At 35.8% G+C, this 19,072-nt stretch overlaps 2 protein-coding genes and 1 long non-coding RNA gene across 6 annotated transcripts in view; 2 read left to right on the top strand and 1 right to left on the bottom strand.

Annotated features, from left to right (window-relative positions):
- The window catches only part of LOC134200577 (uncharacterized), a 481,544-nt gene extending 470,008 nt beyond the window's left edge, over positions 1-11,536 (top strand). For both annotated transcript variants that reach the window (XR_009975549.1, XR_009975550.1), the window contains one exon: positions 10,715-11,536. This is a non-coding gene — a long non-coding RNA (uncharacterized LOC134200577). The remainder of the gene's footprint in view (positions 1-10,714) is intronic.
- On the top strand, positions 5-4,055 carry LOC101741439 (ankyrin repeat and SOCS box protein 3). 3 transcript variants are annotated; one of them, XM_012692126.4, is made up of 3 exons: positions 20-1,540; positions 1,618-1,836; positions 1,999-4,055. In XM_012692126.4, the coding sequence occupies exons 1-3, from the start codon at positions 380-382 to the stop codon at positions 2,215-2,217; spliced, it is 1,599 nt and encodes a 532-aa protein (XP_012547580.2). In that variant the 5' UTR covers positions 20-379; the 3' UTR covers positions 2,218-4,055. The 3 variants fall into 3 exon arrangements, with proteins under 3 accessions (XP_062529692.1, XP_062529691.1, XP_012547580.2); XM_062673708.1 differs by lacking the exon at positions 1,999-4,055 and having other exon boundaries at positions 5-1,010; positions 1,618-1,917; XM_062673707.1 differs by lacking the exon at positions 1,999-4,055 and having other exon boundaries at positions 5-1,388; positions 1,618-1,664.
- LOC101741579 (xaa-Pro dipeptidase) lies at positions 3,662-18,038 on the bottom strand. Its single transcript, XM_021349440.3, has 12 exons — positions 17,079-18,038; positions 16,681-16,872; positions 16,419-16,466; positions 15,827-15,888; positions 15,651-15,695; positions 13,946-14,021; positions 13,665-13,858; positions 8,211-8,345; positions 6,818-6,932; positions 5,898-6,089; positions 4,960-5,111; positions 3,662-4,363 (listed from the first exon to the last, which is right to left on the bottom strand). The coding sequence occupies exons 1-12, from the start codon at positions 17,484-17,486 to the stop codon at positions 4,294-4,296; spliced, it is 1,689 nt and encodes a 562-aa protein (XP_021205115.2). The 5' UTR covers positions 17,487-18,038; the 3' UTR covers positions 3,662-4,293.
- Positions 18,039-19,072: the final 1,034 nt, after the last annotated feature.

Genomic DNA, 19,072 nt, shown 5'->3' with positions numbered 1-19,072 from the left:
AAAAGATTAAGTTGCACGGACTAAGTTCCTTGTGCATTTGCATGGACCAATAAATAAATTATCACCTAGTGAGCTATATGTCAAAATTAAAAGTGAGGAGATTACAAATTCAAATGATATTATTAGTTAAGTTACAAATATTACTCCTATTTCGCAACTGATTAGTGCATAGTATCTTGTATCTTATTGTAAAGTAATTTGTGGCTGTTATAGACTTTTCAAAATGATTTGATACAAAGGAAAGAATATATTAATCGTATTTTAAATTAGTAAATTCTGATCATCACATCGAAATGTTAAAATGCATATACTTTCTTTACTCTGATAAAACTTTAGAAATATATTTACATAAATAACAAACGCGGCTAGATTAAGCGAAATGGATTTCAGTTCTCATAATCCGGAAACGTCTAATCCATTAAACTTAGCCGCAAGGAATAACGACGCACTATTAGTGCAACAGCTTTTGAAAAAAATTAATCCGAACATTGCCGACAACAGAGGATGGACTTGTTTGCATGAAGCTGCTTTTCATGATTGCTATGAAAGCTTACAGGTTATTCTTAAAAACCCAGAGTGTCGTCCTCTTATCGAAACCCATGAAGGCCACACTGCCCTTTACTTAGCTTGCCGCAATCAAGCCTCCCCACAAACAGTGAAGTATCTGTTAGAAAATGTTGAAGATATAGCTAATTATGGAAGTACAGAGTCTGTGACTCCATTGCACGTTGTCAGCGGTCAAGGAAATCTTGAAATAATGCAGTTGCTTATTGAACATGGGGCACTAATTGATGTGCAAGATTATGATGGAGATACACCATTGCATGATGCTGTATTAGAAACAAAATTTGAGGCTGTATCTCTGTTATTACATGCAGGTGCTAGTCCTGAAATACCAAATGAACCAGGATCATTCACACCATTCCATTTAGCTTGTTCTAAAGGTTGTTTTGAAACGATGAAAGCAATATATCCTTTTGTCACTGATATTAATCAAGTGACATCATCTGGTAAGACTGCATTAATGTTGGCACTGACAGGGGCGAATGAAGAAATAGTTGACTTCTTATTAGAAAATGGTATAGATCCTCACATACGGGACATAAATGGAGACTTGGCATTAGATATTGCATTAACTGATGGTTACCACGCACATTACAAAAAAATATTTAATGTTACAAAACTGCATCAAATTAGTCTCAATACTATATTAAAAGCTTGCAAACCACATTATTGTAAAATGGATATATTAGAAATTTTACTGAGTAGCGATCTTGGTCCAGAATACTTTGACTTTATTGAAATATTTCATGTAATGTTAGAAAAAATAGGTGACATAAGACCATATTATCGCACGAATGCAGTACTGAACTCATATTTGAACATATGTGAGTACATCTATAATAGATCTCGAGAGAAATTTTATGAGTTCTTCTACTTGTTTTTAATGCGTGGAGTATCAGTAAATGCATTAGAATTTTATGAGTGTCCTCCCCTTGTTTACATACACTACTGTTTACATATTAATTCTTTTAGTGAAGTAAGTTTTACAATTAAAGTATAGTTATTATGTAGAAATTAAGTTTTGTGGAAGTCAATATTAAAAATTTATTTCAGGCATTCCAAATAATGATTGACCATGGCTGTAATGTTGATTACTGCAGTGTTCCAGAATGTTATTACAAAGATAAGTGTATACCTGATGCTTTTATTGCATCATTGACATCTGATGCTCTAACACTTCCATATATGATTCCTTATAGTCTACATGTTGATCCTGACAGTATATTACAGTTTGCAGAAGACAGTGGTGTTTCAGGACGGATTAACTCACAAGTGAGATATTAGTATAATTCAATATAATTCAGATATTTCATTTACCAATATTAAGATTTAAAGAAAGACAAACGTTTTTTTTACCAAAGATATGTATTTCATTTCAATCATAATTCTGCACTATCCAACATTAACTATAATACAAATATATTAAATTTTCAGGTGCAAATAACATTAGTTACCATGGCAGGCTATGATCCCAGTGTAACATCAGAAACTTTGGCCTTCCATGTTGCACCATTAAAGCACATAACTAGATGCAGAATTCGCAGTCTGATTAGAAATAGGAAAGGTGGTGTAAAGTCAACGAAAGAGTTTTTTAAGATTTTAGAAGCTATGCCTTTACCTACATCAATGAAAAACTATTTAAGCTATCATTAATGTATCACTTATGACATTTATTTAATTTTTTATTTATTACAATGTTTGTAAATTACTATTCTCAACATCTTTAGTAGATTTATGTCACAGAAAAGCTGACGTGCTTATCACAGTGTAATTTCTTTTGGATTTTATTACTTGGGTAAAAGTTTACGTCGTTATAAATGTTCTGTATTTATATATTTCCCCAAAAAAACTGGTATTTTTTTGTAAAATATTGGCCAAAAACTGAATGCTTTTCTTAATATCACTTCAGCAATAATGAGCGAATATGAGTACAGTGATAGACAATTATTAATTAGATAGCGGACATGACGCAATTTTTAAATAATGTTAATATTTTTTAATGGTTTTGTATATATTAGACAGACTTGTTGCCGTACCACTGTTAATAACGATGTCCCTTTCAATGGTTTGTTAGCTTCTCTTTTTGCAAATAATGTAAAAGCATACTTAAAGCAATTTCTTTTCATTTAACTTTGAAATGTATAACAGTAAAAACTTCATATTTATGGGAAATATGTTCCCTTAAATATGACGTGAATACTGAACCGTGAATATAGAATGGTGATTTATAATTTATATGGGAGTATGTAGGGGATAGGAGGTAGTTGTCGTGGCCTAAAGGATAAGGATAACAAGTCCATTGGGAGTCATATTGAGTGATGCGATTGTGCTAGTGATCGAAAGCCGCAGGGAGGTACCAATTTTACTAATATGTACATAACAACATGAATTACTTCCATGATGAAGAAGTAACATCGTTATTAAAAATTAAACCCCAATAAATATAATTTCGGTAATCACTAGTGGTAGGGGGTTTTGTGACCACGTGCTGGCAAGTGCCTATTTTTGTCGTGAAGCAGTATTGTATTCCGGTTTTAAGGGTCGCTCAGTCAATGTCTCACTGTAGAGAATTCGTGTCTGAAGGTGGATGTCAGCATTTACGTTGATTTAATTGATATTTATGGGCTCCGCTAACCAGTTAACTCCAGGTTGGGCGTCAGCTCGTTTACCTGTCTAAGCAATAAAAGTAAACTATTTTTGTCAAGTTTAGGCAAGGGTTTAAAGATGTTACTCTTCTTTTTTGTCGCATTTAAATGGTAATTCTTTTGAGATTGATAACCAGCTGTAGCGTTACCATGAATGGGTCGACTTTCAAGAGAAAAGCACGAAGCTCATTAGTCATGTGAAACCCTTTTTTAACTCTTGAAACTCAGTTTTTCAGGGCTGGTTATTAGCCTTTTAATGGAATGCGTATGCGTCCTATTCCATTCGCAGTTTGAACAATGTTTGAATTTCTGCACGGGGGGCACTGAATCTTAATCAATATATCCACTGGATCCACGAACAGAGAAATATTGATTCGTGAAAACTGGAACTGAGACGTAATTTTTAAATTACGAACGTGGCTTTTATTGTATTTTGTAAATAAAAAACGGTGTTGCTGAAATATTTGTTTATTTAGTTATAATTTTCACCTAATGATATTAGTTTGTAAACAAAATACTTGGGTCTAGTCCACACTTTTTAAAAACTTTAGTTTAAATATTAAGTATGAAAAATGTATAAGTTATATAAAATATTATTTATTGTTGTAATTCTTCTTCTTCTCAGTCGTTCACTCCTGGCGGAGTGGTCGTGGTAACGTAAGTCTTAATGTTTGATTGCGGCTTTTTTTTCTTTATAGAGAAATATTGTTGTAATACAGTAGCTTAAAAGTACATGAAAAATATACACTTTTTTAGTGAATATATAGAGAAAAAACAATGGATTGGCTTTTTCCTTATTAGCAAATAAAGTATATAATATTCAAATAAAATATTAATTTAAATAAATAGTTATTTATTATATACCATAAGGTAACCTTAGAGCGCTTTGGTGCCAGACTCAACAGTAAGTTTTATTTTCGTAGCGTTATTTTTCAACTAAAGTCCGTTCTTGTTATACTTAGTTTCTTGGATTCCGTTCTGCCAACTTTATCAGAGTAAAAAGTACAGTTTTGATAGTTCTGTATTTATGTTTGAGAAAATATCGTAATGGAAAAACAAATGAAATTATGCAATTTTGGTCCTTTTAAACATTGAATTTAAGTTCTTTATTAAAATTGGATCCGTTGGACATAAATTCTTCAATTTCTTGAACGCTGAAATGAAAACATAAAATTTATTTATAGAAAAATAATAATTTTACATCCGTTACGAAAAGATTCAAATTAAAAGGAAAGCGTTTATTAAAAAAAGAAGCAAGGTATCTTGAATATTTATTGGGAAAACCTAATGATTGGTGTTAATGTTATCACGGAACACAGAAGGGCATGGAAGTTCGGCTATCTCATGTTTTTATCTTGTCCCAGTGTAAAGAAAAACATGACTTGATTTCATGTTTTTATCAAACCATAAATCCAATTCTGATATTACTGTCACAAACTGTTTGACAACACAATGTTTGAAGTCGTCGTGGCCTAAAGGATAAAACGTCCGGTGCAATCGTATATAGCGATCCACCGGTGTTCGAATCCCGAGGTGGGTGGTGCATTTACGTTGTATATGTCTATGGGCTCCAGTAACCACTTAACATCGGGTGGGCTGTGAGCTCGTCTATCCATCTAAACAAAATTCACATAAAAAAATCTTTTTATTTTGATCTAGCGTAGTACGGATCATATTTTACAACACAAACACATACAATGTAACTAGCCAAAGTCTACAAATATAAAATTCTCTAAAGGTATGTACTCACGTGCGAGGAACAAACGTCAAATTCTCAACGCCGTCGTCCGTTATAAGAACATCGTCTTCAATCCGTACTCCGCCGAAGCCAATGAAACGTTCTACTCTGTGCCAGTTGAAGAAACGAGACTGCTCCGGGTTGTTTCGGGCCGAATCCAATAACTGTAACCGAAAATTTAAACCATAATATTCTTATACATTTCAATTCGTTTAATAAATCATGCCTTTATTTATATTTATACTAATATATAAATCTACAGTGGTTTCAAATTATGAAACTACTACTTTAAGGGTCGATTCGACCAAACAAGAGTAAATCTTATTCTTAGAATAACTCGTCAGTTAATCGAGAGTAAATCAATTTTACGTTTTACCAACTACAATTCTAAGAATAGTGGGCCTATTCGGGAATTGTTACTATACCGCCGTTTCGCACGGAATAACGGAGCTATTCCTAGTATAAAGTAATGGCGTCTGTCAGTCCAACATCTGATTTCTGTCATTTCATAAATATTTATTCTGTTTTAATTTCAAGTCAACGCAATGCACTAAATGATTGAATGCAACGTTTAAACGAAAAAAGATAAAACCACACGACAAAACTTGACAATTCCCTCAAACAAACAAGAAATAAAAATAATACGTTTGACAGCTGGATATCTTACACAACAGCTACTTTTTCACACTAAAATACGGCAAAATCGAGTTGACGATTTGTATGCTCTTACACTATGCCGTTGAACAACAACATTTATTTGCCGGATTTTATTTTTGTTCACCATTCACTCTGCTATTCGCGTATTGTTATTCCTAGCGCAAGTATACGTGGAAAAACGACTATGAATTTACTCGAGATTAAAATCATGGAATAGGTTATTCCTCGTATAGTTACTCGAGTTTAAATTTAAGTTTGGTCGAATCCGCCCTAAATAGGGAAAGCATACGCACTCTTGGTATAAAATAGCAGCCCGGCTCGACAGTCAGTACCATTCCAGCTAAGAGTTGTCTGGCTGTGCGTAGTTTGGCCAGAGGGCCAGTCATCCTCGGAGGACAGTTAGGCAGATATCCTCCCACATCGTGCACGTCCAGTCCTAACAAATGGCCTAAACCGTGAGGTTGTAGGATACCATTAACTCCGTTCTGAAAGAATACAGTAAGGTTTTTTTTAAATAAATATTACTTCGATCCAGTACTATATGCGTTTGTGCGTCAATCAATTCATCTGTGTGCTTAGTGCGAATTTTTTAACGTTCTCGATAGCGTAAAAGTTAGCTCATATTTGTATGGAATGGGATCGTTTGCGTACGTTTGCCGCTAGGGGCGCTGTTCGAACCGTATACACAATTGGGTTAACTTTTACGCTATCGAGAACGTTAAGAAACTCGCACTAAGCACTCTGTATACAGTTGCTCGCACGTAAAAGTTTCATAAATAGTACTAACTACGTACAATAGGTGGCGTGAAAACAATTACGGATTACTTGTTTGGATACAACAATTCAATCTAATAATTCAATTTCTCATATACATTAAATAAATGGCAATCCACACACTAAACCCTCTGTTTTGCAATGTTTAATGACGTCACTGTTGCCAGAGAATTCGAGCGAGTCGTATCTGCGGGATCTAAAATCATGTCTTCGTAATACTTATGAGACAACAACCATACAGAGCACCATTCGTATTGTGAAGCCTAGTTTACGTGAGTTACGAGAGAAATTTCGTAATTATAGTAATACGATAAATTTTATTTTATTATTATTATTACATATGAAATTCGAGGCGATAATTTAGGTAAGAATATACGAAATGTAAAAACTAACTGAATTAGTAGTTATTGTTCTGTTAATATTTTAGATAAAGGTATACCCGAATCATTTCTTCAATATCTCCTTGCAGTAGGCCTCCCCTCTTTAGATGGGCGAGCATAGCGCGGTTGGCAGTCAGGTGCATTTCGTGCCAAAACACACCGGGTTTCGCTTCTCTGTAAAATATTAAACATAATTTGAGGTTAATTAACCTGGAAACCACTAAATTACTGATACGAATGTACTTAAATTTTCCAAGAATTTCGCGATTCCATAAACATGATTAAAATCATCCGTGACGATTACATCCGTACTCTTGTTTTTAATTGCCTACATGGGTGAACGAACTCATGGCTCACCTGACGATAAGCAGTAACCGGAGACCATATACATCAACAGTCATGCTTTCCGCTCTAGGTCAATAATACACTATTGCTAGTAGAAACAAGTCCCTAATCGCGAGTAAATTCCAGAGCGCAGCATTAACCCTCGGACAGGGGTTCCGAAAATGGCGCATAGACCCAGCGAAAAGCAGAGCAGTGTTATTTCAACGAGGAAAAACACAGCTTATTTCCTTCCGCAATAGGAGGAGAAATATCACACCCCGATCACCCTCTTCGACCAACCTATACCCTGGGCCAGGAGGGTCAAGTACCTGGGAGTTACTCTGGATGCATCCATGACATTCCGCCTGCATATAAAAACAGTGCGCGACCGTGCCGCATTTATTCTCGGCAGACTCTATCGCATGATCTGTAAGCGGAGTAAAATGTCCCTTCGGAACGAGGTGACACTTTACAAAACTTGTATAAGGCCCGTCATGACTTACGCGAGTGTAGTGCTCGCTCACGCGACCCGCACAGTCATAGACACCCTCCAATCCCTACAATCCCGCTTGTGCAGGTTAGCCGTCGGGGCTCCGTGGTTGGTAAGGAACGTTGACCTACACGACGACCTGGGCCTCGAATCAATCCGGAAATACATGAAGTCAGCGGCGGAACGGTACTTCGATAAGGCTATGCGTCATGATAATCGCCGCTGATTACTTCCCGAATCCTGATCATGCAGGAGCCAGTCACCGTCGACGCCCTAGACACGTCCTTACGGATCCATCAGATCTAATAACCTTTGCATTAGACGTCTTCAGCTCTAACACTAGGAGCAGGCCTAGGTAACCGTACCTAATAGTCGAACTCGACAAATCATGCATCAGTCCGCTGAGTTCCTCGCCGGATCTGCTCAGCGGGTCGCGATTCCGATCCGGTAGTAGATTCATTTGCGAAGCAATTGCTCTTGAGTTGTTAAGTCTCCTTCGGAGGCGCTCGGGCAACTGTTAGCATATCCCACCCCTCCTGGCTGAGCCTTTGCTTGCCCACCTGTCCTGGTGAAACTGGAAAGGCCTCCGGGCCACTAGTAATCTTTCAGTCATAAAAAAAACTATTGTCATAGATTACCTTATAACGGCATCTCTGGCAAAGAGCACAGCTTCATAGATCAATTTTTGATCCTCCGTAAATTTCCCGTTAGCCGGGAAAGAGCAGGTGATGTCGGCGGCGTAGCCGGCGTAGTTGCCGCCCATGTCGAATAAACTGCGCATTTAAAAAAGAGAACTAATCACTCCAAACTCAAAACCTTTAAGAGTAGCTTTTTTATGTTTTTATTGCTATGATGGGTGGACGAGCTCACAGCCTACCTGGTGTTAAGTGCTTACTTGAGCCCATAGACATCTACAACGCAAATGCTGCCACCCACCCTGAGATATGAGTTCTAAGGTCTCAGCATGGTTACAACAGCTGCCCCACCCTTCAAACCGAAACGCATTATTGCTTAACGGCAGAAATAGGCAGGGCGGTGGTATCTACCCGTGCGGACTTACAAGATGTCCTACTACCAGTAAAAATATATTAAAGCTATTAAAGAGTGCCTGCTGGTGCATTCCAGTTTTATTATCAAATATATTTTTATTGGTATTGTTATCCGAATTACTCGTAGCGATACGGCAATGTTATCGAATCTTAAGAAATTCGGTAAAATATGAATGGCGATTACGTGAATTTGAAGAATATTAGCGACAATATCTTAACACGCCTGTGTGCTTAGTGCGAGTTTTGTAACGTTCTCGATAGCGAGCCAGTTTGCTCAAATTTGTATGCAATTGGAACAGCGCCCCTAGCGGCAAACGTACCCGGTGTTATTTTGTGAGTGCGAGTTCATATTAACGTTGTGATCTCGTAACCGAGTAATTTTACCGAAATGAGTACCACGAATGACATTTGTGCGAGTGCGTGTTACAAATTAGTGGATTTTAACGTTTCGATCGAGTATTTCTTTAGTAGTTCTATTTTTCCAACTACAGAGGCAAAAGTATCATGCCATAGACCCTAATCTTTTTTTATGAAAAATGATAATATGGAGTGAAATGGATTTGATTAATCGATTGGCATGGAATGAAATGCAATGAGATCAGATGATATGGGATAAAATATAATCTCTGTAAAATGCTGATTATTTACTGAGATTTATTTCAGTGGACTTTTTCGAAGACTTCGAGAAGCTACGTCCAGCGGTTTTGTTTAATTTTTTTACATTTTCGCACTTTCACAGATACTTAACAGTTAATAAACCAACGTTATTTTGTTATTGCATAGATGGGTGGACGAGCTCCCGGCCCACCTAATCTTAAGTGGTTACCGGAGCCCATAGACATCTACAACGCAAATGCCGCCTCCCACCTTGAGATATTAGTTCTAAGGTCTCAGTATAGTTACAACGGTTGTCCCACCCTTCAAACCGAAACACATTACTGCTTCACGGCAAAAATAGGCAGGGTGGTGATACCTACCCGTGCGGACTCACAAGACGTCCTACCACCAGTAATTACGCAAATTAATTTTGCGGGTTTGATTTTTATTACATGATGCTATTCCTTTACAGTGAAAGTCAATCGTAAACATTTGATAAGTACGTATTTCATTAGAAAAATTGATACCCGCCGGCGGGATTAGAACACCGGTGCATCGCAAGTTACGAATACACCGGACGCCTTAACCTTTAGGCCTGGACGATCTCAAAATTACACTTATACACAAAGAAATATTAAATACGCATTAACTAAGAAACATTAAATAGGCAAAATAAAACAATTCACACAATTTAGCTCCTCGCGGTCCCTCCAAATTGTCTTTTCATCTTTTTTTCCTAGTTGTTCAATTGTAAATAAATAAATCAAAATCAAATCGAGTTTACGTTCTATACGGTGAAAAATGAAGAATTGTGAGTGTGAGTTGAGATATGCTACTCGTTTCGCAGGGCGTTTATTCACCGAGAGCAGCAATAATATTATTTCTCGTATATTGGTAGCACGTGGTGTTTTGGCATTAGACCGTCTAAATGAAATACAATGTATTTTAACAGTATTTTAATGGGAACCGACTACTTTCAAAATTATTCGGGTAATGTCACGTGTTCAATACTATTTTGTACCTTTAGAATTAAAGTGGCTCAACCCAAAATTCTTATTTTCTGGTAAACTTCAATATTGTAATACAATAATTGTATTTTTTTAGTTTTTCGGTTTAAACACTTTAAGACATGCCATTTTATTTGAAAAAGGCAGAAAGAGTACTTTGTCCTTTTCTAGACTAAAAGAGACTGTTTAATTTTATAAGCTGATAGAATAATATAGAATAGAATAATAGGATACCATCTAATCGTCACATTGGAAAAAGGTATGGCTTTATCATTTTATCATTTAAATTATTTTTTATTGCACTTATAAAACTAATTTAATTTACAATAATAATATGTAACTAATCTATACCAATCCGTACTTGTCAAAATCCTCATAAATTGTCAATATTCTTAATAAAATTCCTATTAATAATATACAAGTGCAAATGTTGAGCTGCTTGCCAGAAATGATATAATAGTGTTTTGTTTTTTTGTTGTTTCCTTGTAGGCTGCCTGTAATAATCTAAATCTGTGTGAAAGGCAATAAATGATTTTATTATTATCTACCAATGGTAGTCCAGTGGTCGAAATTAGACCATAATTTATTTAAATTTTAAGTTTGAACATTATTATAGTTCTATTGTCACCTTTCTATTATCATCATTTCTATAATAATCATTGCTCTATGTCACTAAGGCTACATTATAGAAAAATAATATTAAAGACAAAAAATATTAATCTATTCTCAATTTGACCACAGATTGATAAATCAATAAACAAAAAAAGTATAAATGCATGTGTGTGTGTGTGTGTGTGTCAAATATATGGTATTGTGTGTAAGGTTTTTTTATTGATTTAGTTTATTTTTTTATTGTTTATGCACTATTAAAAAAAATATATTAGCAATCTGCACTACTTCTCTATATTCTCTATAAGTGTGGGAAATTTCATATTTCTCCGTCCGCGCAATTTTCGTAAAAAGGGGTACAACATTTTTGCTTCACGTATTATTTAAAATGTAGGTTCTTAATAATAATACATAAGTGTTTTGAAATATAACTAATCTTAAATTTTTTAGTTATACCACTTCCATTCTAAAGGTGCTATTTCGTAAACAAACTTTGCCGTAATGGCGTAACCTTTAAAATACACGAAAACTGCCCAGCATAAACATAATTTTTTAGTAACTTTAATAGAAGTATTAGAATTAGAAGTTTATTATAGAATTTATTTAATTGTAATTACATATTTAGACATAGGTACTTAACATAATTAATCTTGGAATAGGTAATTATTTCAGCTTTTTTTTAATTAAAGAAATTATGTTTTATATAGGTTTAATCATTTACCCGTTGAACGTTTATAAAATGATTGTATTTACGGTATATAATAGTGTTGATGATCTTCATTAGGTGGCCCAAATATACTAAAATTATTACGAGCATCCATCCTTATTTATAAATGTGTAAAAAAGCAAAATTATTATTACATTGTTAAAATTTCTATATAATTTATAAACATATATCTGTACGTATGTAGTGTAAATATATGTGTGTGTGTGTGTGTGTGTGTGTGTGTGTGTGTGTGTGTGTGTGCGCGTGTGTTTGTGTGTGTATATTTCATATATATTTCATATATATATTTCAATAGATACACAGGTGCAATTCATTTCGAAATTATTCTAGCCCATCTAATGGTTGTCTGGAAGAGATCACTCTTAGCCACCAAGAATTGTACTCTTTTTTTTTATTAATATTTTTCGCAATATTTATTCATTTTGTGTACAATAAAGAATACTCTATCTCACTCTCTCTCTCTCTCATCAAACAACTCTCTAAAAAAAGCAATGAATTAATAAGAATTAAATGAAAAAGCAAATAATTAATATGTATTTACAACTAGCTAGACGTCTATAAAATTTTCTAACCGAAAAAATATATGTGTATAAACCATTAGAATAGATAAAACCTTAAAAAACAACATTATTATTAAAAAGGAAAGAAAAAAATCTTGATATTGTATTGGTTTCACGGCAAAATTTTTAGTGACTACTTAACTTGCTTGAAAGTGAAGAAATACTCTCAAAATCCATTAATTTGCAACTCGCACTCGCACATACAATAATGGAGAGGCTCACTTCGGTAAAGCTATTCGATACATGAGACAGCAACATAAACAAACCTTCTCTCTCCCACAAAATGAGATTCATAAGCTGACCACTAGGTGGCACTGACACAACCTCACACAAATTAAGCATAACATTAACATCGACTGAGTAATTAAAAAAACTCGCACTAAGCACAGGTACATTACCCATTACCCGACTAATTATAAATATCGTTAGAAAGCTTGGCATTTCAATTAAACGCCTTAAAAAAAACCTTGCGTGCTACCAATATAAAAGAAAAAAATATCGCTTCTCAAGATGGATAAACGTCCTGCAAATCGAGTAACTCGCACTCAGAGCTCCGCACGTTTCACCGTGAAGAGCGTACACTCGATGCGAGTCATTCGATTCGATTTTTGAAACTCGCACTAAGCCTACTGTTCAGTGGAAGACGCTCCCTTTACTTACAGAGGCGATAGCAGAATTTTCGAGTCTGCGCGCGAATGCGCGTGCGGGTGTGTGTGTGGGCGGGTGTGTGTGTGTGCGGGTGTGTGTGTGTGCGGGTGTGTGTGGGTGTGTGTGTGTGCGGGTGTGTGTGTGTGTGTGTGTGTGTGTGTGTGTGTGTGTGTGTGTGTGTGTGGGTGTGTGTGTGCGGGTGTGTGTGTGTGTGTGTGTGTGTGCGGGTGTGTGTGTGTGTGCGGGTGTGTGTGTGTGTGTGCGGGTGTGTGTGTGTGTGCGGGTGTGTGTGTGTGTGCGGGGGTGTGTGTGTGTGCGGGGGTGTGTGTGTGTGTGCGGGGGGGTGTGTGTGTGTGTGCGGGGGTGTGTGTGTGTGTGTGCGGGGGTGTGTGTGTGTGTGCGGGTGTGTGTGTGTGTGTGTGTGTGTGTGTGTGGGGGGGTGTGTGCGGGTGTATGCGTGCATGCGTGCGGCCGCGCGTATTTGTGTGTTTTTTTATTTCTTTGACTTTAAATTACAGAAGCTCAGGTATTCAACTCCACTGTCAGACATGAGATTATAGTTTCTATTTTATTGTATAGACACTGTGCCACGTTCGTGCCTTTATACCAGACTGTTTCTTAGTCAGATTTTTATTTTAAATCGCTATTGTGTGTACTCAAAGAGTTTTGGGGTAAGCAGCAAAAACTGTAGACTTTAAAAAAAGAAACACATCGTTGGACTTGTGTTACCTAGCGAAAGGATCCTATTGTGCTATGTGGATTGGTTTGGGTTCTAGTATGAAATCAGATTCTTTCTTAAAAATATTTTGTAATTGAGTTTGGGTGCAATTGTTTTTGAACGTTTTTCATGTAACACCGACTGCCGAAAGTGGTTTAAAAAAAGGATTCCTCTCACCATATGTCGCCGTCTACGATAATCTTGCTGTTAGGAGTCCCGGCGTGGCCGTAGTGAAGTGTCGCGGCGTTGTGCCCCGATCCGCATATGCAAGTGTACGAAACATGTCGGCACCCGCCAACACGGTAACAATGATCCAGAAATATAGACTCGCATTGGTATTCCATTCGACCTGGCTTCGCGTACAACATCACCTGGAATATAACAGCTCTTGTAATTTCCTCAAAAATATTAAAATAAATGAGCATTAATAACAAACAATCAATAGTTTGTTAATGTACCTGTTTGTGTGCGTCAGATGAGACTTTGCATACATATCGCATTACAGCAATTTCCTCTGGCGTTTTGATAACGCGCCTGCAAAAATGTTAATACGATTGTACAGCTATAAAATACTATAAATCTCAAATATTAAGTGTAAGCTATGGCTTTATATGTCATTCGGTTAAGGTTATAAGCTGTTGAACAATGTAACATCTTTTTTATAGTTTCTTGATTACCTACAGTAGGCGCCCGAGTTCATGTCAAGTAATTTTGCAAATTATGGAATAAAATAAATATGATAAGTAATTACTTATTTATTTCTAATAGAGAAAAATATTTTTTTTTCTTATTCAATTATCAGATGAAAAGGCTACCGACAGATCAGAGTGGGAATCAGTAGGTATATTTTTTCAGTAGGTTTTTTTTCTACCTGAACTTATTGGAAGCGGAGTAGTCATGGTTTATTCACAATGAAATAACACAATAGCGTTAGCGTAAGTTTTCGATATCGATAAGCGCACGTCACAACCGTCAAGGACAACACTCGACGTCAGACAAATGCGTGGAGGCGGGCGAAGGCGGGGCGAGCTGTCCACCGCGCGTCGCCTCTGGCCCTGATGGACATGAACACGCGCGCATACTGTACTTATTTTGAGGCCATTTATTTAGTCTGCCCTCGGGATGTAAACACCGACATAGCTACGTCGCTTGATACGAGCACACTGAGCTTCTATTCTTTAGGCCAGGTCTTCAAAATTTTATATGTCTATTATATTTATTTCTTGTGTGAAAAGTAAATTTTCTCCTAAAGGAGAAGTTCTATTACATACAAACGCATACAAGAATTAAATATAATTAAATAGCTTTAACAAACAATTTAATTCGCGATTTTTTCATATCGCTCATTTCGCTTAAAAAGTAATATTGCACAAAGTGTTTTATTTCAAAACCACATCATTGTGTTGGTATTTAAAAATAACTCTAAAGTGACTTATATTGATAAAAACCACATTTTTGTTGCTTGTCTGCTGCTATTGGTTCATAATTAGGCTATAACCTATTCACAATTCAAGTCTTTCCTGTGATAGAGATTTAGAGGAGTAACAACGTCATAGCAAACAAATGAACATCTACATGATTAAAAATGATAATGTCAGAACAAATAACATCATTACAATTTGTATCTGCATCTATCTTTGACAATGACCATGATTAAGTTAAGTAGATAATCTTTGATAAATTCTTATCAATGTTAATACCATGATAAATATATTAAAAAAAAATATTGCCCTTGTAGGCAGTCGAGCATACGGTCCAACCTGATGGTAAGTGGTTACCATCGCCCATGGACGTCAGTAATGCCAAGAGCCAAGCTGCTGCAAGCAACAAAACAAATTGTTGTGCAAATAATCATCAAATTATCGTAAAGAAATTACTGGGTAAATTATCATTACTAGATGTGCAATTTGGACATAGCAGTAATTTGATTGTGTTAAAATGTCGAAATAAAGACATTGCTAAAGAGTGTGTATATGTTCCACTTCCGTCAGCCCTAACCATAATTAAAACTACTTTTAAAGCTTAATCTCGCGGTTATTGCGCGACTGATGGCGTCCATAGTATGATAAAAGTATTTGAAACGTCAGAAATATGATAATGACAATTAAAAAAAACTCGAAATTAAAACTTAAAACTATTATAATTTTATATTTATCAACTTACAATTCTGCGATAATGGGAAATAAGGATTCATTATCCACATTGAACCTGAAAAAAAAGCAGATGAGCAATTGAGAAAGTAGAGAATATGTTTGGTCCTATTCCTTTTGAGAATAATAATGGTTGTTAACTTCTATCTTAAGCCTATTATTGTCCTTAGTTAAAAGTTGATTACTTACTCATCAATTCCATTAAAAATGGCTTCTCGGGCCGTCAAGCCACTGTCTGTGTTTGGGCCAGACTGTAAAACAAAATACACACTTTCTAAGAAACAAGTTAATTATTAAAGTTGATAGAAATAAGAAACTTGAATCACTTTCAATGTGATGTTGGTTTGGTTCTTTTCGACAAAAACCTTTATTTATAAAATGTTTATTTCAGACCCCACAAATAATAAATCATGTACACAATAAGAATAGATAGGTATTCTTGTACACACTAAAAGAAAATAATGACCCTGCTAAAGCTGAAGTGAAGATAATTGTTGTACATTGGTTTGGCTGACCTCATTGCAATTAACCATATTATATTAGACTGTCCCCATTGAGATGACTAAACATTTTGAAAGTACACACATATTGAAGATATGATGCTGTGCAGGTTGGTTTACATGTGCTTCAAGTACGATTAGCAAAAGATGCAGAATCAAGAGAATTACAGGTTAATGTTTGATTTCTTGAGTTGAACCTACCTGTGATTCACAAAGTTTCATTAAAATTCAGAATTAAGTTATTCCCTATTATTTTTATGAATATTTTGACAGCAACTTACCAATGTCAGCAATGTTTCCGGCATCAAACTTTTGAGTACATCTTTTATCTGTAATGTTAATTCTTCCTTTAATTTGTATTACAGTTTAGATGGAATTATTTTTATTTAATTGTAAGGTATTTAATGGTTTATTATAATTTGTTTAACGAAAGTCATATCATCATAAAATGTATCTATGAAATGTATAATCATAAATTACTTATTGTTTTAGAGCATATAGAATACAGCATGCTGATTTCAGATATAAAATATTTTTTCTCACCTCATCAACATAATAGACTTCATCAACTGCATATATGTTTTTGAAGTCACTACAGGCATGGAGTTTGCCCATCCAGACTTCATACTCCTCAGGAAGTCTGGGCACAAAGAGGTAAGACTTGCCTGTACTAACATCTAGGGCAAAATAACAACCGGGTTCTCTAACGCCACAAACCCATGTAAAATAGGCTTCCTGAAAAAAGTTGATGTTCTTTTAAAGAAGCAAACTAGCTGATAATATACGTTGCTTCGGAGCTGGGTCAGCCCAGGCTAGATAATTTTGATAGTAGATATAGCTTATTCTTATATGTTGATATTTCATTTCCGTTTTTAAGTGTACAATTTGTTAATTACAATTCCCAGATTGTAGTAATATAATTTATTATGCTGCTTGCTTACCTGTCTAAATACATATTGTACATCAGTATCATAGTGGTTCACATCTTCACCTCCTTGCAAAACCACTATTTGTCCACTTTTGAGTTTATTTGCTAATCTTCGTCGGTTTGTTGCGAACAAAGATAACGGCACTTCAAGAGTGCCAGGGCCCATAGACCACGTCGCTGCCATGTTCGATGATATAATGAAAGGCAATTTTATCTTTGAATGGTTTGAAAAAATATCAATACGTGATAAAACTGTGGTGGGGATATAAGACAGATTACATGAGTTTTGATATGGCCTAAAATATCTTACACTAAATAAGCACCTTCTCCTTATCACGTTTCTAATCTTAAGCATTAAGGTGGAGGTAATTAAATGATCAATAAGTAACTTAATATTTTTTTTTTTTTTTTTTTCTCCCATTTCTTGGCCTGCACGGTTTGTGCGTCAGCCACGCAAAAAGGTTAGGAAGTGTGTTAATGGATTTATTTTTTGGATTTGAATTTGGAACGGAATTTGGAAAAAGGATCAGGTATATATATTATATAAACTAAGTACATAAATGGTTACAATTTTATATTATTATGAAAAATGAAACTAGCTAATATTCTATATACATCAATATTGATATTAGATAAAAGGATAGAAATTGAAGTAGGAAAAGGAATTTTAATGGACAAAAGTGAGGAAATAAAAGCGGAACGGTCATTTCGAGGACAGGCAAAGAATATATGATTAAAATCCCCAACGTCATTGCCACACTCACATATATCGCTAGGCAAAAGGTTAAGCCTTGCCAAATGCAAGGGAATGCATGCATGGCCCAGCCTCATGCGAATAAGGGTCGATGTGATAGCTTTACCAAACGTCAGATTTGAAAACCACGGTTTAGGAGGTATATCCACTTGGATCGTGCTGTAATATCGACCTTTAGTCTGTCTTGAAGAACGCCAAATGTGAGTCCAAGAATTCAATAACTGGAATTTAGGAAGCAGAGCTAAATCACAACAAAAGTTTTTGGACGGAACCAAATCTCCATCATTGACCGCAGCTTTGGCAAGGCTATCGGCCTTGGCATTGCCAAAGATACCCGAGTGCCCCGGAATCCAAGCAAAGGAAACTGTGTAATTTTTGATGCAACATTGATACAATAAATCACGACATGCAATAATCACAGGATGATTATTTCGGTTACTGTTAAAAGGAAAACGTTCCAAGGCTTGGAGGGCACTTTTAGCGTCAGTTAAAATTATTGACTTTTTAAGCTTCATCATTAAAATGTACTCCAGAGACTTCAGAAGACCAAAACATTCTCCAGTAAATACTGAAGTCTCTGGAGGCAATTTTATTTTCTGAACAATGCCAAACTGTTGATGGAAAATGCCGACCCCCACACACTCCTCGGGACCGGGTTTGGAGGAATCGCTAAAAATTAAATGACAATTTTTCCATCGGCTGTCACTGTCAATAATATCAACAAATTTGGCATTGATAGAAAGATCTTGTTTACTTAGGCCGAAATCAAACATAATAGATGGATTTAAAGTTAGGGCATCATAGTTAACACAAAATATTGGAAGGAATTGTGATCTATGTGTAGGAGCTTGAAGAGCTAAGTACTTTTGGAGACTAACAATAAGGCATGGCGGCGATTTATGAGCCCAGTACGGATAATCCATACATTCCAGCAGAGACCGTAACTTAGTGTAAAGAGGATGATTATAAACTTGGAATGCTCTAAATAGAAACCGGTCACAAAGAAATTGTCGTCTGAGGTGCAGGGGGGCTTCAGAACATTCGACCTGCAAAGCGTTAATAGGGCTCGAACGCATAGCCCCAGCAATTATTCTCAGAGCCTTAGACTGGATAATGTCTAACTTATGGAGAGCTACTGCATTACAGGGTTCAAGTATAAATGTTCCATAGTCCAAAATACTCCTTATTAGGGCATTATACAAAAGCTTTAGAGAGAAAGGGTGGGCTCCCCACCAAACTCCAGAGAGGCAACG

Source organism: Bombyx mori, chromosome 18 (assembly GCF_030269925.1).
Source record: "Bombyx mori chromosome 18, ASM3026992v2".
Classification (NCBI taxonomy): Eukaryota; Metazoa; Arthropoda; class Insecta; order Lepidoptera; family Bombycidae; genus Bombyx; species Bombyx mori.
This window is presented reverse-complemented; position numbering and strand designations above follow the sequence as displayed.